General features: G+C 42.2%; 3 protein-coding genes across 4 annotated transcripts; 2 read left to right on the top strand and 1 right to left on the bottom strand.

Annotated features, from left to right (window-relative positions):
• The first annotated feature begins 1,124 nt into the window (after positions 1 to 1,124).
• LOC144512141 (NXPE family member 3-like) lies at positions 1,125 to 8,896 on the top strand. The gene is made up of 6 exons (XM_078242720.1): positions 1,125 to 1,272; positions 2,988 to 3,434; positions 6,086 to 6,378; positions 7,213 to 7,283; positions 7,419 to 7,622; positions 8,330 to 8,896. Exons 1-6 carry the CDS (start codon positions 1,159 to 1,161, stop codon positions 8,881 to 8,883), a joined length of 1,683 nt encoding a protein of 560 aa, XP_078098846.1. The 5' UTR covers positions 1,125 to 1,158; the 3' UTR covers positions 8,884 to 8,896.
• A 1,484-nt stretch (positions 8,897 to 10,380) lies between these two features.
• Positions 10,381 to 20,446, top strand: LOC144537701 (uncharacterized). Its single transcript, XM_078281525.1, has 9 exons — positions 10,381 to 10,725; positions 12,079 to 12,281; positions 12,712 to 12,810; positions 13,025 to 13,120; positions 13,972 to 14,082; positions 16,024 to 16,147; positions 16,242 to 17,370; positions 17,540 to 17,592; positions 18,853 to 20,446. Exons 1-9 carry the CDS (start codon positions 10,692 to 10,694, stop codon positions 20,082 to 20,084), a joined length of 3,081 nt encoding a protein of 1,026 aa, XP_078137651.1. The 5' UTR covers positions 10,381 to 10,691; the 3' UTR covers positions 20,085 to 20,446.
• Positions 20,447 to 20,970: 524 nt separating this feature from the next.
• apex1 (APEX nuclease (multifunctional DNA repair enzyme) 1) lies at positions 20,971 to 24,887 on the bottom strand. Of its 2 annotated transcripts, none has more exons than XM_078281528.1 (5): positions 24,781 to 24,887; positions 23,265 to 23,396; positions 22,968 to 23,131; positions 22,690 to 22,882; positions 20,971 to 21,999 (listed from the first exon to the last, which is right to left on the bottom strand). In XM_078281528.1, the coding sequence occupies exons 2-5, from the start codon at positions 23,323 to 23,325 to the stop codon at positions 21,485 to 21,487; spliced, it is 933 nt and encodes a 310-aa protein (XP_078137654.1). In that variant the 5' UTR covers positions 23,326 to 23,396; positions 24,781 to 24,887; the 3' UTR covers positions 20,971 to 21,484. The 2 variants fall into 2 exon arrangements, with proteins under 2 accessions (XP_078137654.1, XP_078137653.1); XM_078281527.1 differs by having other exon boundaries at positions 24,775 to 24,886.
• Positions 24,888 to 25,064: the final 177 nt, after the last annotated feature.

Raw genomic sequence — 25,064 nt, 5'->3', positions numbered from 1 at the left:
GTGAGGCAACAGAGGGGTGACTTAAACTGTTTCTAAACTTAAAACGCATTTTTTGCACCGTTTGCTTCCTTATTGTTTTACCACTTACATAATTATTTGAAGTATATATTATATACAATACACAGCGTGGTTTAAATTATATTTCTAGGAGGGGGGGGGAACAACTCTCAGATGGGTCATTATCTATAAGCCAAGCAAAACTTCCTGCAAACCAGCAAGATAAAGTGCAGGTTCATCATTTTGATCACCGTGTTCTCTTCAAATTAATCTGAGGTAAGACACATGATTCGCTTAAATAAGATATATTTATATTATCATGTAAACTAGATGTTGTCTATGACCATTCTAATCTGTACAATACGAGTAGTGTGTATACCTTTGAGGTACTTGTATTTTACATTTTACTGCTTCCATTTTATGCTACTTCCTACTTCTGCTCCACTACATTTCAGAGGGATATATTGTATTTTGTCCCCATTACATACTTACTATCAGATAAACCCTCTCAGCGATTAGAGTTTTTCAAAATGCCCGTCCAATGTCAATACAAATGAGAAATTCTTCGCTTACGAGGTTAAGTCAGATCATTGGCAGAGGTCATTTTACACCAATGAGGACATTTATGAATGAAGACATTGATTTTAGCTAATACAATTCTTAAAACACTACACAGTGTACCTTTACCTGTACCTTTCAGACTTTTTCATTTTCTCCATGCCCAAGGTGGACGTAGGTGAAGTACTGGATTTTGCTACTCTTCTGTAATGAAGTTGCATCTTGTTGTGAGTGTAACTTATGTCTGGTGTGGGTTGCAAAATACTGCAGGATCCAAATGTATGTAAATATTTGCATGATGTTGCAAAGTGTACATTATGGGATCACTTGGGAAAGAATCATGTTAAGCTAGAGCGAGAGAGGCTGCTATCTTTGGTTGTGGCCTTGATTAATGGTTGATCAGTCAAGGGAATTTCCTGGGTGACTGGATTTAGTTTAGTCCTAATATTTAAAAGCCAGACATGTCAGACTATTGTTTTTTGGATTTCACAATTGAGTTTCAGCATGTCATATTTTTAAATCAGTTAACCCTTTTGTGTTTTATTTTTATTTTTTTAATCCAGTACCAGAGGAAGTAGTCACAGTGCTATGCTGCAGCCATAGATGAAGACCACCATGAATACCAGAGCTTGTATCAGAAGGGAGTACATTGCCATCTTCTTCTTTCTGGCTGTGGCTATCTCCATCTTTGTCTTACATGAAGTGGACATTCTGGGGGTAAGAACTTTGTTTTAGTGGGACTGTTTGAAGTAGGGATCGACCGGTGTTGTTTTGTTTTTTTAGGACTGATACCAATTATTAGGAGTTAATAAAACCGACTGATATTGGAACCGATATGCATTTACAGTGGAAATGAAAATCTTTAAAGAATGTTACATACTCCTACATTAAGTCAGACTCAGTGGTGAGTGAAACCGAAGCAGAGGGACAGACACAGAGCTGTAGCGGAGCCAAATCGGTTATCAGTTATCAGGCAAATAAAACGCTGATTCAGAAAATCTGCAAACTGCCAAAAAAAAAAAAACGCCCGATATTCGGCCAAGCTGATAGTCAGGTCTATCCCTAGTTCGAAGGGTTGACCCTATTTGAAATGTTCAATATTAGTCCGGTTTCAGGATATTGTTTTCAAATGCAATGTGGCTCAGCAGCAGTTTCATTGCAAATAAATGCAGTTAAATAGTATTTTCCCCTACAATCCTGCAACTTGACTTGCTGACAGCAGCAGCTCCTCTAGTCAAAGAATAAGGCTGGCAGTATATTCTATACTTTTGACCAAAACCATCAAAATGTGTTAATGTTCGTTTTTACTGAAGACATACAGTAAATCTCAACAAATCACATATGTATAACCAACAGATGCCCCAAAACAGCTAGGCGCTGAAGGGATGACTATGCTCGAGATGGGCAGGCCTCGCGTGGCAGCTCCATGTTAATGTGTGTGTAACTGGGGGAATTAGAGGTAAATTGTAAAGCGCTAAGGTAGATAAGCACTATATAAATGCAGTCCATTTACTATGAGAGTCACTGATGTTTTGTGCCTCTGTGTGGTTTAATCTAATTTGTATGTGACAAAATACAATGCGTCTTTCAGCCATTAAAAAATCTTCCTCTGTCATGTCAAACCATCAGGTGTGAACCAGCCTCTATAGTGCTTCTGGGCCACGTAACATATCCCAAAACATGAATCCCAGAATGCTGACCTAGACGATTCTGCGTCGATGCAGTGACTGACCATAATCGATTATTGAATTATTGAATCGATTATTGCCTACTCATGTTACTTGTTGATTTTCCGGTCGCTGCTTCTTTCTGTTTTTGCCTTTTTTGCCTTTTGTCTGCTGTGTTCAGACTTTGCTAAATTCAGGAATGTGTCCTTTTTAAAAGTATATACAATAAAAAAGGGGGGGGGGGGGTATATATATCTGAAATTGTTGATGAAACCATGTTTAGCAATAAATAATAATATTTAGGAGGTGACGCATCGTGATGCATCGTGATATGGATTTGAATCGTTGACAGGCTAATCGTAATCGAATCGTGAGACCAGTGAAGATTCATATATATATATATATATATATATATATATATATATATATATATATATATATATATATATATATATATATGAATCTTCATATAGAATGCACACATACAAACCTTTGAATTTGAATTCAAGATTTGTGTTTTTGTCCTAGCATTTTGTCCATCAATGTTAACAGAGGGGAAGTGCCACAGGGAAAGTTTGGGAAATGCAGAAATTATTGCAACTAGCAGATCAACAGTTCTTATTACCCCACCCCCCCCCATAATCATTTTGTGCTTTGGGACGAAAAAAATCATCCTTCTTGGCCCTTTTGCTTCATTTAGTTAATTTGCTTTCAATGCATTTGATGGATGCATCGTTGTCACCATCTCTCTCGACCCCCTGCCAGATTAAGCATAAAATGAACTTCGCCACCATCATCATCCCGAGAGTTTCCACTGTCCCTGACGTGCATCGCGGCTTCTGCACCTTCCAGCCACTGTCCCCTAACGACGCTCTGGAGGAACGCCTCCTACTGGACTCCATTGCTTGGCCTGGAACTCCACTTTTGCCAGCTCCTCTTTCCCTGGAGAAGACCAGTGATCCAGCTCACAGCTCCTTCACCATTCTTCCAGGGAGGGGGGGAGGACAGTGGCACGTAGGGGATCAGTTGGAGGTTAGGATCAATATGTCTGATTTCAAGGGCCGTCCCAAGAAGTCTGGAGGGGACTTCTTACTCGCCCGACTGCACAACCCAAAGCTTGGTGCAGGTGTGGTTGGGCAAGTGGTGGATCATCTGAATGGCAGCTACTCTGCTGTATTCTCTTTACTCTGGGAAGGAGACGCGCAGGTTGAGGTAATGCTAAAAACTATCATGTTAAATGTGGATGTATTGTAGGTGTTGTTTAATCTTTCTTCTAACAGTTAGAATCAAACTAAGCCCCGCCCTCCTTTCCATGAGAAAACTCATAAACTACACCCTCATACAAGCCCGATGGCTGCACCTGATTCACGTGGGGCTGTCTGCTCCCAGATTTCAAAATGGACCATAATGGTGCTCGTTTGGAATACGAAAATAGTTCAGCGAAACGTGTTTCTGAAAACATTTGATTCGTTTTTTGTGTTAGGCTCTGCAGTTGCCGAATCTGTCTTCATTTCAGATCATTTCATTTCAGACATTTCAAAAGATTTTCTTGAGCTTTTGAGAGGCCTCTAGCCGAGTCATACTCTCCTCATTTGCAGCAGCTCGGCTCGGCCCTGCTCTTCCAAAGTTCCCCCAACGCTACCGTGATGCATTGCACGGCTGCTTCCATAGAAATGAATGGGAAGCGTGGAAATGACGCTGACAGTGGGCACGTACTATAATAGTACTGTAGCACCAAGGAGGCTCCTACACATGGTAATATGTGCTAGTCGTGAGCGTGATCATTTTTTTTGCTCTGTTACTACTGTAGCTAGTGCTTGTGTTTTTTGGTTTCGGAAAGGCTAAGAAGACAACCCTCTTTAAACACTTTAAATCAGAGTATCTCAATTACTGTAGTCCCTCCAAACTTCAACGTGGAGATCCAAAGCTTGACAGACCTGCTGCCTTTCCTACAAGGGCGGATTGGCCATCTGGCAATTCTGGCAAATGCCAGAGGGGCCGGGCCATTTTTTTTAAATGTGGGCCGGTCAGATTTTTTTTTTTTAAATATAGCCTACAAATAAATTGTCTTTACAGGCCGACAGCGCATAGGACAGGTTTTTATCGCTTGCACGATTTCACTATGGTAATAATAACAATAATAATAATAATAATAATAATAATAAATATTAAGCATTTGGCCAGTCGGCAATGGCCGGCCTGGTCCCGAGATGGGCCGACCGAACCATCCAGAGGTTACTCAAATTGGGAGGTTCAGTCAAAATCAAGCACGTCACCTTCAAACGGGATCTCCGTTTGCAGAGTTCAGGCTGTACCGGACCCTCCCGGTGATCATGCTGCTCTGGGGGATCAGCTGCGCAGTGAGAAGCCACTGCTGACGGGCGCAGAGCTCTGCCGGAGCTCTGACTGCTGTCTGTCCGCGCGGCCGTCTGACGGCATCAGTATTAAATTGAGACAGTTTCATTACCGGTTAAAAACGTCTCGTTGTCGCGTTAAATAGTAGTCTAATTCGGTACAGTTGGTTTTAACGCCTGATGCGAAGTGTAGGCCTATAGGGAGTACACATGAAAACCTTGAACAAGCAGCGTCGCTCTGCTCCGTCTTTCTGCTGTGCCCCATTCACGTAGTGTTTAGTTTTACACTACAGGTTAAACTCTGCAATTAATCCGCGGTTCACATGTATGCATGAACTGTGGTGATCCGTTACACTGTAGGCTATATTCAACATTACTGATCATTTTTGATCAATAGAATGTAGAAAACATTACACTTCACAATGTTTTGTATCCATAACATTATTGTGTTATTGTACAATTTAGCAGTAAAAGCAGTATCCTATGTAAGTCAATCCTACATTTTTCAACTTGGGAGTAAAGCGTGCTCCTTGGGGGAAAAATTTACCATAAAGCCCTGTTCATGCTATTTTAAACAACTGGACCTTGGGGTCAAGTGTTGTCGTATCCGGCCCATGTCCCAGATGTGAAAGCCCCCTTACTGGACTACTGAATATAATAATATTCCATTATATTTTGAATTGTTACCTGCCACCAGAATTTTGTGATTTCCTTGCCATAAATATAGACGTTTTTACCATAAATTGGTGCCTAAAAATGTATCGGAATGCAGGAATTGAAGTCTTTACCCTCAGAACTTTGTGTTCCCTCAAAGGCCAATTCTGAGCAAGGAAAAACCCTGAAGTATAATCACAGCTATAAAAACATATTTAAATTGCAGAATTAGAGAGTTAAAACAGATGAAAAGATGGAGAACCAGACAGACAATATGTACAGTGTCAACAGAGAGAAACACGGACAATCGAACAGACAGTGACAACAAAGAACAACATACTGTAGAGAATGACTGTAACAGCATACAAACGGCATAATCAGGCAGTATGTGTACATTTGTTATAAACGTGTGCTCTTTAAAAAGTAGTAAGCATTGTTTGTTACTTACATTAAATGTTTAAAAATCTGTTACATAAGGTACTGCTTATATTATTTCACCATCTGTACACACATGTAATTAGTGAATGCACGTGTCCGTGGGTGGGGCTGCATGGGCGTGGTGATGTGGGCTGGTGTGGCAACAGAGCGGAATTTTTGTCCCAGTCCGCCCCTGCTTCCTTACTTAACTTAATGTACGTCTGCTAAGCTACAGTCTTGCATCTGATGTCAGGCTTTATCTTAAAAATGTATTTCCGTTGATCCAGACTAGCTAAGCCATGATTAGAAAATCCATGTTCGGGGAGGGGTTTAGTGAATGGACAATTTTTCATGTGTCAAAGAAGTATTTATTTGTCTTTATTGACATGACTAAAAATTATTAGACTTGGTGAAAACTTTGGTTCTCTCCTCAATCAGGTGACGCTGGTTCACCCTAGTGAGGCTATCCCAGTGCTGAACCGGCTAAACAGCGAACAGCCTGACAGGCTTTACTTTGAGAGCCTCTTCCGCTCTGGCTCAATATCTGAAACTAGCATCTGTAACGTCTGCCTACGTCCAACCCAGCCGCTGTGCAACTACACTGACCTCCGTACTGGCGAGCCTTGGTTCTGCTACAAGCCAAAGAAGCTGAGCTGTGATGCCAGGATCAACCACGCAATGGGAAAAAACAAACAAACCTTCAGGGCCAACGAGGATAAGCTCTTTCAAAGGTGACGGAGCAGAGAGACAGCACTGACATTTTGTGTGACTTCTAATGAACACATACATCTAGTGTTAACTTCCTTGGTGGAAGTTTCACAAGTGTGTAACAAAAGGCAGTTAAGATTCACTCTAAATAGGTTAAAAGTTTAGATAATACAAATCAAAATAATCAATTAGAAACATACTAGTTGATTAGACCATTGAATAGTGTTTGCTGTGATTGATTTTGGGGGCAGCACAACAAGCTATGATCACCTTTTAATTTGTAAAGTTTAATCAGAGCTTGAAACGATGAAAACAGCTGCCTGCTGCTTCTTATCAAAAAAATGTTGATGAGAGCCATGAGAACTTTAACCAAAACCATTAGATTAGGATGCTCCAACACTGTAGATCTGAGAGGAACTGCGAGGTCAGGTGATCATTGTCATCATCACTGCGAGCGACACATTGTCATTGGACCCATTGCTTATATGAATATATTAACTGGTGCAGCTTTATGTCATGAAATGGATTTTTAAAGATTATTTTTTGGGCCTTTATTGACAGGACAGCTGAAGAAATGAAAGGGGAGAGAGAGGGGGGAATGACATGCAGCAAAGGGCCGCAGGACGGAGTCGAACCCCGGCCCGCTGCGTCAAGTAGTAAACTTCTATATATGGGCACCCACTCTACCAACTGAGCTATCCGGGCGCCCACAAAATGGATTTTTAGAGGCTATGTTTTGTGTAATTATGTATGAACTTTCAGGGAGTTTTCTTCCATTTTAGTGCTTGAATTTGTAGCTTAAACTTAATGAAATTATTTCAAATGCTTGCCCTTCTTTTTTGCGTGCTCTTCTTCAGGGGTGTCAACTTGAAAGTCTTCATTCGGGCTTCAGGACCTAATATTGTCACCATGTTGCCGAAAATGAAAGGTAAAGCAGGGTGTTAATTTTCTGCCACCACAGGAAGTTGTATATATTTTAGTATCGATAGTAAGGATAGTCCATAATAAGGGAAAAAGATTTTTTTTTAAATAACCCTGCCCTTATCCTTTAACTTCCTCTCAGGTCAATCAGAGGTGAAGAGCAGCAGTGTGAAGTCTGGACCCTCTGGTTATTACTACCAGGGTGTGTGGCGAGCACTAGGTGGCACCACAGTTCACCAATTTAGCAACTCTGCCATCATTCAGTGTCTGAAAGGCAAGGGGGTCTACATGTATGGAGACTCTACCGTCAGGCAGTTTTTTGAGTACCTCAACACAGTACTACCAGGTAACTGAACAGTTTGATTTTTGAGCTCATTTTTATGCTGATGATACTATTATATATTGTGTTGCTGATTCTGTGCAACTGGCCATAGAGAACCTGCAACTTTCTTTTAATGCTCTTCAAGAAGCTCTTATTAAACTTATTTAAACTGGCAAACAAAACAAAATTCATGAGGGTTTTTTTTAGTTTAAAGAACATACCACTCAGCCCTGGGATTTATTACCAGTGACAGCTACAATACACACCAAATCCTCTATGGTAAGGTTAGTTGGTCCTCTCTAATACGAGAGAGACGTAATCACTATTATCTGTATATCTTTAAAGCCCTGCTCCGAAAATTACCCTTATATCTTACATCTATGTTGAATGTTCCATTATATGATGGTGATTTTTCTGGTCCAATTTTAACTCGCTCCAGGTGCTGGGTGGTTCTCCATGACCTAAAATTGAATACTTAAAGCCACATTAGGACTCTACTTAATAACCATCCACTATCCTTTTGTAACAGTTTGAACTGATATTGTTGTTTGTATGATTGTATTTCTATTTCAACTGGTTTGTTATTGATTGTTTGATGTCTTTGTTCATGCTCTGCAGCATTAAAAATGAGGGTCTCCCTCAACTAATTCCCGCGAGTCTTAAAGGTTTAAAAATGAAGACAAGAATTGTTCACACTGCAGCTTAATCTTTTCCCTCTGTAATACTTTCAGACCTTAAGGAGTTTAACCTGCACAGCCCGAAGAAAGCTGGACCGTACATCTCCTTGGACTATGCAAACAACATCTTGTTGACGTCACGCTTCCATGGTCCTCCTATCCGTATTGTCCCTGTCTCAACCAGCGAGCTTCGTTACATTGCCAATGAAATTGATGGCTTAGTCGGAGGCACGAACACTGTCGTAATTTTTGGTATTTGGGCTCACTTTGGAACTTTCCCCATGGAGATCTACATCCGGCGGCTGCAGAACATCCGCAGGGCGGTGGTGCGGCTGCTGGACAGGGCTCCAGGCACAGTGGTCATCATCCGGACAGGAAACGCCAAAGTTTTGTCACTCAGTGTGTCGCTAACCAACAGCGACTGGCACTCGCTGCAGTGTAACAAGGTGCTCAGAGCCGTGTTCAAAGGACTGAACGTTCATCTGATCGATGCCTGGGAGATGGTTCTTGCCCACCAACTGCCACACGACCTCCACCCACCATCTCCCATTATTAAAAATATGATTAACGTTATCTTGTCCTACGTGTGCCCTCAAAAGGGCGGCTAGGTGTGTGTGTGTGTTGGGGGAGAGGAGTGGGGATTAAAATGCAATCTGTTTTCACCAAGTGTTGGATTTTTACTTCAGCAGTCCATGCACTGACTAGACTAACTACAATGTTTCTATTTTTATTTTCATTCAGGGAATGTTGAGTGAGCACAAAAGAAACACGACTGGATGGAAAGCAGCTCCAAGCTGGGTTGGGTATTACAAACGGCGTAACTCTCGCCAAAATGCAACCTAGGGTCTTTTTGTGAATGTACCCGAGTCAGAATTGCCACTTTTAAGATTTACCGTATTTTCGTTTTTCGGTCAAATGGCCTTCTGAATGGGAGTGCTAGGAGCACTTCTATGATAGCATGAAAATCACTATTTTTAAAACGCTAAGAAGGCTCGACACAGCATGAAACTTTGCTCGAAGTATCACCAGGGGCTCTACACATGAACTCCAGCATTGAGAACATTGTTTGTGTACACAGAGTTTACTAAAAAGAGGGTTTGAACAACTCACTGTAGCTGTTGGTTTTTCCGGTCTTGGAAAATAAAACTTGACTTAATCAAGTGGAACTTTAACCATTTACTTTTGGGAGAATATTACTAATATTCAAACATCTGTTGAAAGGTCATGTTTGATATTTCGTAGTGCTGCTACGTTGTTTTCAACAGCTTTGTTGTTTGTTTTGTTTTAATGATCAATACGTTTTCAAATGAGGGTTGCATGAATTGCAATCAAGGCACATTTATTTATATTACACATTTTATACAAAGGGTAAATTCACTGACAAAGCAGATGGATATGCGTCACCTTGTGTAATGTTTACAATGCAGATCATTGGCATTAGGTCTGGCAATATGAGTAATTAGTCCATATATGCGAAATGAAATTATATTGGTGGGATGCCTCCGATCCAAATCTCACCCTATCACTATCCTACACTTATACCATAGATAAACCTAGTAACCCTCGCCCCCTACAAACAGCAATGGGACAGATCTCTCCGGATCTCTTTAAAGAGCAATACTTATCATATTAATACTTATTACTACCCATCACTAATGAATAGGCTAGATTGCCCTTATAACCTTATCACCAGTGGGAGGCAGCAATGGCGTATCAGTGCCTAGTCTGACAACAGAAGAAGAACTTTTTTCTTTTTTTTTTTACAACTTTATTGTGTAGGCTACCAACCAATACATGCTTATATAATCTATTCACTTATCTGTGGTACAAAAAGACTGAGCGAATATACAAAAATAGAACATTTGACAAACAAGCACAAAGAAATACAAAATAACTTCAAATAATTAAATTAAATATTTTATAGCCTACACCATAAAGTAAAACAAATATAAAAATACGATAAATTATACGAGCGGTCTAGTCAGGAAACAAAAGGTGCAAGTTCTTAAACAGTCCAGGCTTGTTTGGATTTCACATTTTTTTCCAGGTTTTTTGAAATTACATACGTATACATCCATGAGATTACAGGAAAATACCCCCAGCAGGTGGCGGTAACAACAACAACAACAACAACAACAACAGAAATGTCACCTGCCGTAAAATAAAAATGGAGAAGAAGAGGCTTCTGAAAACAAATCACAAGCTGTAACTAGCTACTTGTTTTGAATATGCATACGTTTAATTGGAGTGACACTCTTATTTAGAGGATAACTTTTGTAGGTTCAGTGGGATAGCTACCTCGTTAACGTTACTACTAACGCAAATGCTAGCCAACTGTGGCTGGGTACCTAGCTAGCTTTGTTGGCAAACAGCAGCTAACCACACCTAGTCACATTTTCAACACCGGTGTGAGAAGATGGACTCAAGTGTCTTCACGGCCGTGTCTAAAGGTTTGTTTTCTGGGAACCCAAGAACAATTAAAAGCAAATAAGTGGGAAAGGGGTGGTAGTTCAGCTAACGTTGACTTTTATCAGTCCTTTTACTCTATCCATGCTAACTTCGTAAACCAGGTTAGCACATTGACTTCAGATAATAAAGTTACGTTCACGTGGTGGTTTTGTTTTTGCGTGCTTGTTGTCATATGGATATGAGTGCTGCTGTATGTACCGACTTGTACAAACTTGGCGTATGTAAGTAAAGCTAACCGGGTTTGAGCAACACTTGTTATTGAACGTGCACTTAATGTTTCTAGGAAGGTTGCATTAAAAAAATATCGCTGTTCTCATAACAGCTAGCTAATATAACGTTACAGAAGCACGATTCTCAACTTGAACGAGCAACATAGCTATTATCTTAACATTTGATGCCCTCATATCCCTTGTGAATCATTAAACATCACTTTATTGTGTATTTAAAACCATCTATTTCACCAAATGATTCCCAGAATGACTTAACAGCCCCAGTCTTCCCCATCATCATACAGTCCAATGTGTTCACATAATGACACATTGACAGATTACATATCAGGCGTGTTTAATTATGATACATGGAACAGATAGGCCATCTGCGTTCACTTTAACCTGCAAATTCTAATGAATTTGAACAGCCCGATTCCATTTAATCACTTTCAATGTCTTCTTTATAAATCCATGTATTCTGAATGTACATGTGCACTTTGAGTTGTTCAACATTCTGTAATTGTTTGATGTGTGTACTGTGTATTGCAACTGTATATTATAGATTACTATGTATCACTTATCCGGGATTGTTTGATGGCGCCGGAAATCCCGCCGGATGTCACTCTTTTGGCCGGATATCCGTTACCTTCCTCTTTCTTTGTGTTGGCGTTCTAACCTCCGGTGGATTTCTGAGGACTATGGTTAACTGCTCCTCAGATCTCTGCAGGGTAAATCCAGACAGCTAGCTAGACTATCTGTCCAATCTGAGTTTTCTGTTGCACGACTAAAACAACTTTTGAACGTACATGTTCCACCAAAACAAGTTCCTTCCCGAGGCTATATTGCAGCGGCACTGTTTCTCCGTCCTGCGCTTAGCGCTGCCCAAAACGATTGTGATTGGTTTAAAGAAATGCCAATAAACCAGAGCACGTTTTTCTCCCATTCTGGAATGCTGTGTGGACTAGCCAGACCCTCCTCCGCGATGCTGTGGATGAAGGTCTGGAAATGCTAGACTATATGACATGTAATCAGGACGTCATTGGAAATGAGAGCTTGCTCTCTATTGGCCCTCCCTGAATAAATAAAGGTGATATACTTTCAGAGTCCTTTTCTGTTTTTTTTCAGGTGACCCCTTACCTCTGGCGTCGCTGCGCCTCCTGGTCCCACCTTTCCAGCTTATGGCCGTCTCCATGTGGCAGGTTCTGAAGAAACAAGATGTCCTGAACTACTGGAAAGTGGCAGAGTTTGTCTCTTTGGTGATGGACATGGTCCCAGAGCTGCTAATGTTCAAGCACAGGATGCAACTTAACCTGGGATTAAGAGCCAGGGTAAGGTACCAGTGGAGGACACGAGGCATTCATTGCCAATGTAATACATTTTAAGATTATTGATTAATGCTGCACTATATGAGGGAAAATATGCGATAACGTTGTTGAATATGGCGATAACGATATTACTTGCGATAAATAAACGGATATTAAAGTGTACTCAGTTCTTTCTGCTACTTTCAGTATTCTGCTTAAATGCAACAAACTGCTTGTTGAAGCAACCAACACAAAAAATCCCTGAGTGTCTTTGGCATACGTCGCAGCCTTTCGCGATGTGTTCATTGCGCCAGTTGATAATGGGATGATGATAAAAAACAAAGTATTGTGCAGACCTATTATAGATAGTTATAGACAACTAATTATGTGTGAACTGTATTGTGAACACAAACATTTTGGTGCAATGTTTTTTTTCTTTTCTTCTGCTCATCAGTATATTCTTGAGCTGTGCCGAAGTGAACAGCTTGTGGAACCGGACTTCATCTTGTCTCATCTAGACCACATCAGACCGCGACACCCCACCCTGCTAGATGTAAGTGTCTACAGTACAGTCTAGATTAGTGGATTTTCTTTCGCACATCACTTTTAAAATTCCAACCATTTTTTGTAACATTTCTGCCTCTTGGATCAAAATGTGTTTTTTTTGTAAACATGTTATAGGCTTGGCCACACACTTATCAACACCACTTAGGAATTTATCCATTTGTAAACTTGTAATATGTGGAATTGTTATGCCCATGTTGCAGATGAAGAAGTCCGAACAGGAGGAACTAGTGGTTAACTTTCTTGAGTTGGTCCAGACTCTGCTCAAAGATCCCGAAGAGAGGCGAGACTATTTCTTGGTGAGGCGGTATTACTTTCACTTCTTTTGAGCCATATCCAACTGTAAATGTTACTTGCTGTTATAAGTTATAATTTGGATAGTCTATATCCACGACGTTCCACTTCCGCGATTGTTCCAGTGATGTCATTCTTTCGGCCGGATGTCCGTCACCTTCCTCTTTCTTTGTGTTGGCGTTCTAAACTGGGGTGGATTTATAAGGACTATGGTTAACTGCTCCTCAGATCTCTGCAGGGTAAATCCAGACAGCTAGCTAGACTATCTGTCCAATCTGAGTTTTCTGTTGCACGACTAACACAACTTTTGAACGTACACGTCCACCAAAACAAGTTCCTTCCAGAGGCTATTTTGCAGAAGCGTTGTTGCTCCGTTCGGCACTTAGTGCCGCCCAAGACGATTGTGATTGGTTTAAAGAAATGCCAATAAACCAGAGCACGTTTTTCTCCCATCCCAGGATGCTGCGTGGACCAGCCAGACCCTCCTCCGCAGCGCTGTGGAGGAAGGTCTGGCAAAGCGAGAGTGACCTCAATGTATCCAAAATCAGCAAAAAGGGCCTGCAGAGATTGTATTTCCTGCGCAGACTAAACCTCTTTTAATTAGTTTTATTCTACAGACCTTATATTGAGTCCATTTTAACTTTTTGTTTGATTTCATTTTATGGGAACCTTAAATGCTAAACAAAAGTCGTCTGTCCATCACTTTGTTGTTGCTCTGAATCAATTGTTGTTGTTGTTGTTGTGCTGCTTAGAGCTGTAACAATTCCAAAGTTTGCTGTACACTTAATTGTCTCAACACCTGACTTTAGTTTTGTATTTGCCATGCATTAAACTAGTTGATTTTTGTCTTTAAAAGGAGGTCTTCCCTGCTGAGTATGGCCCTCAGTATGACAGTGATTTGCAGATGCTGTTTTCAGAGTTCCTCTGTCGGCTGGCTCAGCTGTTGCCAGTTCCTGACCTCGAGCAGGTGAGAGGTGTCAGTTTGTTATCACTTTTAATAATAAAAAAAATATATATAAAAAAAGTTAACAGTATCTCACCATTCAAAAATAACCTTAAAACTACCATAATGCTTCTATACTAATACTGCGGAATTTAATAACAAATCGTCGCATTTAAGGTAGACAAAAGCGCTAATTTGAATGTTGACTGACGGTCTGCCACTCTTGTTCTTGTGGTTACCGTTTTCATGTGCCGTATGCTGGTTGAGCAGCAGCAACATAGCACTATTTAAAGTGTCATGCCGTGAAGAAGTGGCACACCCAACTGTATGCCGGTGGACGTTGGTATTTGCCACTGAAATGAGTGATAAGCCATATTTGAGTTGCACACAGCATCGGCATATCATAACAGCTTCTGTGTCGCACAGACCGCTACAGAAAAAGCCAAAAAACTCTTCAACATTTCACCGCTGAGTGTGAGATAATTACTCATCATTACTTCATTTATTACACTGACCTCAAATTGCACACTCATGTTTACTTAGCCTATATATGTGTGTGTGTGTTGCACATTTTTTTCCATTTTTTCGTTCTTGTATTTTTACTTAATTTATTATTTCCTGTTATCCTGTGTGGATGTTGTGTGTCTTATACCTGCTGCTGTAACACAGTAATTTTCACAGTAAGTTTGAATTTTCTCTCGCATATGTCAAAAGAAATGATAGTGGAAAATCCGTGACGTACCATTTATATTTATATGTGTCGTAAGCTAGTGGAACGGACAGTGACGTACCACACAGAATCAACATATGCCATCAGTTCGGTGACGCATGAAATTAGCTTACTGTAAGTAAGCGTTGTTTACTGTGTAAAGCCTCAGTTGTCAGTCAGTAAAGGTCAGAGGGGACCAGGCGCAGCAAAACTGTAACAACCATCCTAGAAATAAATTCCAAAATGCTAAAATTGGTGTGGATAAATCTGGCTGCAGTGTTCTGTGTACAAACTGAAGTCTGCACAGGTCTCTTTGGCTCAGACAGGGAGGGACTAAATGTGCACAGGCCAAGACAAGACGTGACAAATGTATTTCAGTTTGCGGGTTCTTGAATGATAATGATCTTATCTTCAAGTAAATAAAATATAAGTCGCCAGCTGTGCTTAGTGTCACAGTTAATGATGTTTAGATGACAGTGTATATATATATATATATATATATATATACCATAAAGCAATAATGGCTATATGCTACATAGTAAACACCGTTTAACCATTAGGCTCAGATTGCTTAGGCTAGAGTTCCATCTAAATGAGGTGCAGTGCTACACTAATATCTAATCTACGCTATAATAAAAAAATGAAACTGACATAATGTCATTGAACATTATTGGCTAGTAATGTGTCCCCTTTCACACATACAGTCTTTCCCTGAAATGTGCAGGGACATTTCCTGCATGGGGTCATGTGTAAATGGGAGCAAGGATCGATATGCTGGGAAATCTGTCCCGCCAGTTTCCCACCTCAGGACCTAGGAACATTCCAGAGAAAATGCTAGTATGGCTGTGGTGTGAATGAAAGCCGGAACATTGCAGGGTTAAGCACTGTTGGGCTGTCCCTTCCCCCATCTATTCTGACACACTGCCATGGCAAGTGTGAAAAGGTGCATGGCGGAAATGTTCCTGAGGCTACATCTACACTACCATGTTTGAGGTTAAAAATCAAACCTCTTAGAAATGAAATCGTAGTAGTGCAGATACTAACTGCACTAGCCTAACTAATAGCCTAACTGCATGTGTGAATAGTAACAATCCCTAGCGGTGCCTGAAAGGTTATCCCAGTAATTCATTGGGATAATTCACTGGGAACTATGTGTGAAAGAGGCTTTACGGGTGTTTAATGTTAGTATGCTGTTCATGAAGTTGAAATCGTTCTATTATATTGGATTTGGTGTGATGTTTTCATGCATTTCACAGACCGTTTCCTGGCTTGGAGCCGAATGCTCTGTATTGGAGGATTGTGTGCATTCAGTCTCCGAGCCTACAGACCTGAAGAATCTGCTCCAGCACCACAGACACCTTGGGCATTTAGAGCAACATGGTAAGTCGCTTCCCATAACCACTTCTACTGTATATCACTTTTCTTGTTAAAGACAATAACCGTAAGTGTGATTCTTGGCCTTTTCTCTGTGCAGTTCCACCTTCTAGCATGGGCGAAAGCATCCTGTCCTCCCTCTCTGCAGCTGCCCGTAGCAAAGTGGCAAAACCTACGGAACAACCCAACCAATCCGATCCCCTGCAAGGCCTCAGTGATGACACACACGCTGTATCAATAGTGGATGACGTAGCGGTTGAAATAATCACAGTGACCGATTACGCAGAGGTTGAATTGGACACAAGCACCGACATTGAGGCGGTGATGGGAGAAAACTGCTTAGAAGGAACAGACACTGGCACAGTGGCTGAAGAGTCGCCTGTAGTGCTTCCTGATGAGACAACCGTGGAGGAAGAAGTGGGTGAAGCAACGCAAGAAAACGCTGTAAGTGGTTTGGCAGACGTCATCCATCCAGAGGTTAAGAAGGATGACTCGGCGTCCTCCCAACAAAAGATCTCTATGGGACCGCATGACTGCCCAGACTGCGAGAAGAAATTCAAGTTTGCCTCTGCGCTAATCGCCCACAGGGTCATCCACACCGGAGAGCGCCCCCACCGGTGCAGCGACTGCGGCCGCTGCTTCTCTTTCAGGCAGTCCCTCGACAGGCACAGACACACGCACAAAACCGGCCGCAAGTACAACTGCGTGATCTGCCGGGAGACCTTCCACTCCCTGTCAGCCCGCACGGAGCACAAGCAAACCCACATGGAAGACGGCGTTTACACGTGTCATCAGTGCAGCAGGCAATTTAACTGGGAGCTGGCACTCGCGCGACACCTAAAAACTCACACTGCTGATCACAATGCAAACAGGTCCACAGAGAGACAGAAGGATGAGCAAGAGGTGGTTATAGGTGACGGAAATGTCAGCGAGGCCGCGGTCGTACTCGCTGACCCCGACCGCCAGCTGCAGGCGGGCGATAATGGGGGTTGTGATCCGGAGAATGCAGAGGTTCAGAGCAGTGAGAGTCCCACCTCTGAGGCTGAAAGCACGCTCCCCGAACTCGACAATGAAGTCATTTCCCTGGCGAAGGTCCGAACAAGTGGGCGTAAACGCAAACCGACCATGAAGATCCAGGTGATAAATTTACAGAAGCACATGGGCACTAAAAGAAGGAAGGAGATCACCAAGGCCAACCCTCCAGAGCTGAAGCCTGTGTCTTTCAATTGGTAAACATGGTTTTCCTCCATTTGCTTTTGTCATCCTGGTATTATAACATAGTTTAGTACATAGAAACATAGAATGTGATCTGCCATGTTCAGTTGAATATATGGCAGCTGTGGGGGGACATGAGGCAGATAAAGCCCCTCTTGCTTATTTCTCCTTTCTCTTCAACAGTGCAGAGCACTCTTACGGGTCGCCCGTGGTCTCATCAAAGGACGGCGCTGAGAGTGAGTTCACTTTTAGAAATACAATTTTGTGGTCTTTTTCACTACAATTGCATAACCGGAGAGATAACAACAGAACTTGGACAATACATTGCGCTAAAAAAAATGAAAGCAGCTGAAAATGGCAGGCCAGAAAGTAACTGATCGCCCGGTAATTTGTCCATAATAAAACATTTGCTTGAAAAAATATGGACATTTTCCTAAAAATATAAGTGAACTAATATAAACTAGGGGTGGGCAATATGGCCAAAATCTTCTATCCTGATACAGGTCCTTTCATCTCTCAGTAAGGATATATGTAACAAATTACAACCCTAACTTCTTCAATTCCCAATAATGACCGTCTCGCTCTACACTATCTCACTTATTTCAAGCGATCCCCATTTCCTCCACCCTCTCTCTCCCTTTGTGATCTGCTGATCAGTGGTAGGAGCTCCGTATGAGCACATATAGTGATTTTAAAAACAATTTTATTTATTTAAAAATGGTCCTTTTTTAGAGTCTATGATCAGAATCCATGGCAACGCTGTGTTCTAAAGAAATAACAGACCGTAGAATGCCGCGATTGACCAATCAGAATCAAGTATTCAACAAAGGTTGTGTAATAAATCACAATATAGCATGTTTTCTGGTAAATCAATAGTCTATATGTAATAACCACATGGTAAAACCTATGTTTGTATACTCCTGTTTGAATTAAATACTGCATGAATGAAAAGTAGAGTGCTTTCTGATTTTAATTAAGAACTTTAGTGGAAAATGATCAAAATGGGTTAGGATCAGAAAGTCAAGCCTCATCTTAATTTGGAACGATATAGAAAAATTTACACAATAGACATTTCTTCTTCTATCGTTTTGACGATATTTAACGTCATATCGCCCAGCCCTAATGTAAACAAATGAAACCAAAGATTCCAGACACAAAACAAGTAACTGCTATCATGTACAGTATAGTCATGTTTGCTGAAATAACCTGTAATCACAAGAATTCACTCAATATTTTTTATGAAACTGGAAGGCAGCTTTATTGTTTTATATTGGATACAGGTCAGCATATGCAGTTATTTAAGGAAAATCCAAGGAACATTTCCAACTTCTTTTTAACTGATTTGTTTGCAATGTTATTTGAGTTATGGACAAATGACGGGGTAATAAATGCTTTGATGGCACTTACAAACAAAAAAAGTCCAAAATGAAAGCACATCATTTTTCCATGTCTTAGCAGAATGTTAATTTGTTGCTCTTATAATGTTTTTCCCTTAGGTTCTGTAGCTTTCTCCTGTCCTAAGTGCTCCTTCCAGCACTCCGAAGAAGCCCAGGTGCAGCGGCACATTGACGGGGTCCACTCTGTTAAGATTGAGGACGACGAGCAGCCCCTTGCAGGTGAAAAGGAGGGACGTTTCAGTTGTCCAGACTGCAAGAAGAGCTTCAAGTTCCAATCCCTCCTAAAAGCCCACCAGCGCATCCACACGGGCGAGCAGCCCTTCCTGTGCTCTCAGTGCGGACGGCGGTTCTCCTTCAAACAGTCTCTGGAGAGGCACAAGCAGACGCACAAGTCCGGGCGCAGGTACGAGTGCCTGATCTGCGGGGAGTTCTTCAAGTCACTGGTGGCTCAGAGGGAGCACAAGAGCACCCACATGAAGAATGGCGAATATGTGTGTTCAGAGTGTGGCCGGGCGTTTGCCTGGAAGTCTGCACTGGTGAGGCACCTGAAGACCCACGACGAGGTGGAGCGCTCTTACACATGCCCTCGCTGCGACCTGGGCTTCAGCTGTGCCAGCTACCTCAACAAGCACCTGCAGACCCACCAGGAAGAAAGAGTGTACTCGTGCAACTGCGGAAAGAGCTTCGCCTACCGGGCAGCCCTCAGCGCGCACAAGCGCATCCATCAAAAGGAGCGGCCGCACATATGCACACAGTGTGGCAAGGGGTTCCTCTACAAGGGGGGCTTGCTGAGCCACATGAAGATCCACTCGGAGGAAAAGCCCTTCATGTGTTCCTTCTGCGGCAAGAGCTTCAAGAGGGAACGCAACATGAAGAAGCATGAGCGCTGCCACACCAGGGAGAACGTTTTCAGCTGCTCGCAGTGCGACAAGAGTTTCGTCTACAAGGCGACTCTGATCAGACACGAGCTGACTCATTCCGGCGAGAGGCCGTACCTCTGCTCCGACTGCGGGAAGGGTTTCTTTTCCCACGCCGAGCTTCTGAAGCACGAGCGTTTCCACACGGGCCACAAGCCCTTCCAGTGCCCCCACTGCGGCAAGCAATTCACCCAGTCTTGCTACCTGACCATCCACCTGCGCTACCACACCGGAGTCCGGCCGTACTCCTGCACGGAGTGTGACAAGAGCTTCCTCAGTGCCAACCGCCTGAAGAGACACCAGCAAACGCATTCAGGGGAAAAACCACACCTTTGTGTAGAATGTGGGAAGGGATTCAGGCAGTCATATAATCTCAAAATGCATCAACGGACACATATCATGAAGCTAAAATAGTCAAGAAATTTAATTTTAATTTCAGTATTTTAACCTGGATCCTATCCCATGTATTTGTGTCTAAGTGACTAATGTGAACAAAAGTCTTTGAAAGTGGTCCAGTATTGACCATGGATGCTGTAACCGGCAGCCACACACAGGGCTGCAATGTAATCATATAGGGCAAATGTGCACCGTCAATGTACGTCCACTAAATTCCTATACCAAAGAACATTTTCCCTAAAGAAAAATGCCGTTCCAAGAGTGGAGGGCTAGAGACAGAGCGGAGGTAAGCTAATTCTATTAGCTAAAGTTACTGTGTTGATCTGGCACAGTAAGTTACACAGGAAAGCATGGCAGGTTAACGGCTACTTCTCATATTTTTTTTTACATAATGTTGTCATACACTTGGAATAACAATATGGGCCTGTCAGTGTTTTTTTAGTAAGATGTACGGTGCACATTTGCCCCAAAGGACACATTGCCGCCCGGTTCCCAGTTACAACGATCTTGATTTTTGTTCCCATTAGTCACGGAAATTAGGGGACAGGTTGAAAAATACCAAAATTACCCTTTAATGGTATTGTAGTTAAGTTTAGAATGGGAGGACAAAAGCAACAGTATATGTATTATTGTGACCCTATCTCCTATGCAATTGCAGTGAACTGCATCTAGTATGGGAACTTGTTCATGTTGAATGTTCTCCATTCTACTGAATGTATTTGATTTCTGGGTTGTGTTGTGATTAAAGTAGAGGAATGTTTTCATATGCATTCTGATGGGACTTGTTTCTTTCTAATCATCTGGACTCAAGTCTTCAAATAATGAACAGAAGAAGAAACATAAATCCAGTCTTTATTTTGGGCATGTTTTACAACAGAAAAAAACACAGCTTTGGAAAAGAGGCTTTTTACAGTTAGTTTTTTTTAACAGCAATGTTCTCAATTTCAGACGGTAACACAAAAACGTACTACAGGCTACGTTGCATGGAGGTCTCAGGTCGGCAGTACAGCCTGTGGCACAGGTTGTTAAAAATCATCTTCAAACATCTACGAGTAATGGCAGTGTTGCATTTTTAGAGAATAGCCAAAATGAGGTGTACATCACTGGGTTTACTGACAAGCTTCAATTGTATGAAAAATATGATAAATGGGCATTATGAATTGTGCCGTGGAGTCATTTTTATTAAAGTTTCATGTGAAAACTGAAAAAGTATTACACAACCTAAGCTACCGTTGAGCCGACTGAAGGAGTGAGTTTGGAAAGTGTGAGAAACTCCCAACAAATGTAAGACTTCCCTGCACAAATAGGCCTCGCTCTAACGCACACTAGCATACATGATAGTTTCAGCCGAGTAGGAACGGAAGTACTAAGAAAACAGCGAAGGCTATGTAAATCAGTAGCCGTGCTCAGACACTGACCTATACAGCTATGTGCAGAGTGATGGGGCAGTGGTCGCTTCCCAGGGCCTTGTTGCGGATCTTGCTATCGCACAGGCCTGGCAGCAGACTGGACGACAGTACAAAGTAGTCAAGCCTCCAGCCCACGTTCTTTCCGCGGGAGTTCATCATGTAGGTCCAGAAGGTGTAGGCGTTGGCCTGCTCGGGGTAAAGCTCACGGAAGCTGTCGATGAAACCGGACTCCAGCAGCTGGCCGAAGCCCTCGCGCTCCTCGGGGGTGAAGCCGGCGTTCTTCTTGTTCCCCTTTGGGTTCTTCAGGTCGATCTCCTGGTGCGCGACGTTAAGGTCCCCGCACAGCACCAGGGGCTTCTGCATGTCCAGCTCGCTCAGATACGCCCGGAAGTCCACGTCCCAGGTTTTGCGGTAGTCGAGGCGCACGAGGCCTCTGCCGGAGTTTGGCACGTAGGCGGTCACCAGGAAGAAGTTGGGGAACTCGGCGGTGATGACGCGGCCCTCCTTGTCATGCTCTTCGTTACCTGGAGCGGTTGTGGAGGAGGTTCGGTTAACAATTGAATGCAATTACTTCACCAGAATTTAAGACACAATAATGTATTGTGTAGGTTTGTGTTCACAATGAAAATCAAGGGTAATAAAGACTCAGCACTTCAGCTTCACATTCTTCTTTGCAGTGTACAACAATATGTAACTGACAGTCTGGGAAATATGATCATTCGTTTTCTCGCAGAGTAATCTGTACAGTAAATGTGAAGCTACGGCCAGCAGCCGCTTAGCTTAGCATAAAGACTGCGTCGATTTCTTTAAGAGAACAGCAGAGCCGGCATGTGTGCGTGTGCGTGGGTAGTGTGTGGTTGAGAGAGTGACAGCGAATTAGCTTCGGAGCGAGAACTCTAGTCATAGTGAGGGAAACAAAGTGTCTGTCCTGTGCTTTCCGACCACGGTGTAAATGTGTAGCAGGAACAGTTCAATTCAACCCTCTCCTTTATTTAATGTTTATGGAGAAAGAGAACCAGGAAATTAGTTGGGGGGGAAATGCAACGCTACCGAGCCACAGCCGAGCGACGTGCCGCGGCATAGATTTAACGCAGAAGCATAAATGACGCTTAAAAGGTAACAATCTGCCTACCTGTGCCTCTACAGCTTGAGGTCTGCTGTACAGGCCCAGTGTTAATTTGTTTCAAATGATAACATGAGAAGACACCACTCACCAATGCCATAGGTGACCTTTAGGGGTTCAGTCTTGCAGAGCATTGCCACGCCACTGTAACCCTCCTTTTCATCCGACGCGGACCAGTACTTGTGAGGGTACTCTGGCATTGAGGTGATGTCAGCAGGGAGGGATTTCTCTGCACACTTTGTCTCCTGCAGGCACAAAACATCTGGAGCCTCCTCACGCACCCACTGGGAGGAAGAACACAAGCGTTAAAACCAGTCTCAAAACTTCACTCGGCAGATCACTTGTTGCTTTTGTTCACTGCTAACTCACATCCAGGCCCTTCTTTTTCACCCAGGCCCTCAGGCCGTCGACGTTCCAGGAGGTGATCTTCATGTTGGCTTCACGTCCATCTTTGCTGGTCATTTTGTCGGGAGGATCATCGTACATTATCGGGGCCTCTGGTTCCTTAGCCTTCTTTGTTTTCTTTGCAGAAGCTGTGAGATGAAAAAGAGATCTGGGGTTATGAAAGTGATAGGCCACATATGTTTTAGTTAGGAAAATGTATTGAAAAGTTGTTTAATATGTAGAGAACAGTATGTGACTGTGCATTAGTGCACGCTGTAGTACCAGAGCCTGTGTCAGTGTCCCCGTCTGCCGCTGCATCCTCTTCCTTCTTGCCTCTCTTCATACTTGAACTCGCTCTGACTGCAAACACACCTCGCAGACACACAACACGCACACACAACAGCACACGCGCCGCTGGAAAAACAGAAGAGGAATTGACGTGATGTGTCAAATACTACAACAATATGCAACACTTTTACGGTGTTTTTAAATGTGCCATGAAGGCCAGCAATGGTCAGTTAATACTGTTAGAACTGCTGGTCAGACAGTCGAATTTCCCTGCGGGGATGAATATAGATATAGATAGAAATCTATCTAGACAAAATGAGCAATTTGAAGCGGTCACCTTGTGTTCTGGGAATTTGTGATGGGCTTTTTATTTTACAATTTTGTTTGCATTTTACAATCTCACCAATTGTTTGAGAAAGAAATAGCCACATTGATAATGAAAATAGTTTGTAGTTGCATTAATTCCAATACAACATATTTGTTGGTTTGCACTGGAACCGATAACTGATGTTGCTTAATTAAGGCAGACCAAAACTGGATTCTTTTGTATTGGAAAGTAAAACATTTTGAGATTTTAGAACAATCCAAGAATGAGAAAACTGCTGCATTGATCAGAATATTTGAGATAAACTTGTCAGTGCTCTCTGTTGGACAAACTAGGCAGCCTACTGGAGATACTAAATTACAAATTACATAAGACATTTATTTGGCATTATGTACTGTACTTTGTTGTTATTTATCAACCAACATATACAATAATACCGATACTTCTCTGGGGGAAAAAAAGCCATTATAGGCCGATATATCGGTTTGTTTTTATTTTTAACGTGGCTGATTGTGGTACTGGTGGAATTTTTCTCCAGTTGTGTGTCGAGTTCATGAAGACCCTCTTGGGTATCGCCAATAGACAAGTCTGAAAACTTCCATGTGTACTAACAGTATCGTGGTAGAACGATGCCTCCCTACTTGTAAGAAATAGTTCAGTTCTGAATACTCTTATGTTACAAAACGCCTCCGTTTTACATGTATGCATTTGTTTTACAAATGGTGCCTGCCTGTCAAAGATTAAATGCGTTTTAAAGGCTTAAGTACATTCTCAGACAAAGGGGAAGCACGCTGAACGTTTATTTTGATGCAAGTCGTTGCTGTTTGCTGTGGATGAGCAATTAAGCCACACTAAATACAAAATAGTAATACATTTGCGACCCGCTGGATGCAAAATTACCAGCATGCATGCAGAAGACATAAAACCCAACAACCGAAGAAGCTTTTTAGCCGTTTTTCACGCTATATATCGCAAGCTATGCTAACGCTAGCTTCTCCTCTGTGACAAAGAGCACAGCGCGGACGGCCTCCTGCACTGGAATTGAATGGGGAATAGCCAGCCAGTTACTATTAGCTTCATACACCGCTTATTTGATTCATCCACAAATGCAAATGTAGTTAAATTATTCCATTTCAACCAGCTACACGTTCTAGGAAAAGGAAATGCAAATAATCTTACTTGCACTTGCACACAACAGGATGCAAAGACCAGATCTTTACAGTCAGTCAGTCACTGCACCCAAAACACTTTCACAAAAGCACAGCTACAACGTGCTTGCTGTGGCTGTGCTTAGTAACTGCCTAAATGTATGCCTGATAAAAATGACAACAAAAAACTTTTTTTTTTAAGTGGACGAAAATACACACTACACATACCCTGACGTTAGCTGCTATGAATCATATTGCATTACACTGACATTTCGCTGATTCTGAAGTTAAACATTATTTATAAAAGTTTTGTGGTGAGGC

The sequence above is a fragment of the Sander vitreus genome, chromosome 23 (assembly GCF_031162955.1).
Source record: "Sander vitreus isolate 19-12246 chromosome 23, sanVit1, whole genome shotgun sequence".
NCBI lineage: Eukaryota > Metazoa > Chordata > Actinopteri > Perciformes > Percidae > Sander > Sander vitreus.
Note: the sequence above shows the minus strand (reverse complement) of the source record. Positions and strands in the feature narration are given on the sequence as shown.

Excerpts from the sequence above, each read along its gene's own strand:
- LOC144512141 (XM_078242720.1), top strand. The coding sequence starts at position 1,159 with ATGAAGACCACCATGAATACCAGAGCTTGTATCAGAAGGGAGTACATT. Across the intron at positions 3,435-6,085 it reads AAGGAGACGCGCAGGTTGAG|GTGACGCTGGTTCACCCTAG; the intron begins GTAATGCTAAAA and ends CTCCTCAATCAG. Across the intron at positions 7,623-8,329 it reads CCTCAACACAGTACTACCAG|ACCTTAAGGAGTTTAACCTG; the intron begins GTAACTGAACAG and ends TAATACTTTCAG.
- LOC144537701 (XM_078281525.1), top strand. The coding sequence starts at position 10,692 with ATGGACTCAAGTGTCTTCACGGCCGTGTCTAAAG. Across the intron at positions 10,726-12,078 it reads CTTCACGGCCGTGTCTAAAG|GTGACCCCTTACCTCTGGCG; the intron begins GTTTGTTTTCTG and ends GTTTTTTTTCAG. Across the intron at positions 12,811-13,024 it reads GACACCCCACCCTGCTAGAT|ATGAAGAAGTCCGAACAGGA; the intron begins GTAAGTGTCTAC and ends CCCATGTTGCAG.
- apex1 (XM_078281528.1), bottom strand. The coding sequence starts at position 23,325 with ATGAAGAGAGGCAAGAAGGAAGAGGATGCAGCGGCAGACGGGGACACT. Across the intron at positions 23,132-23,264 it reads GGACACTGACACAGGCTCTG|CTTCTGCAAAGAAAACAAAG; the intron begins GTACTACAGCGT and ends TTCATCTCACAG. Across the intron at positions 22,883-22,967 it reads TGAAAAAGAAGGGCCTGGAT|TGGGTGCGTGAGGAGGCTCC; the intron begins GTGAGTTAGCAG and ends TCTTCCTCCCAG.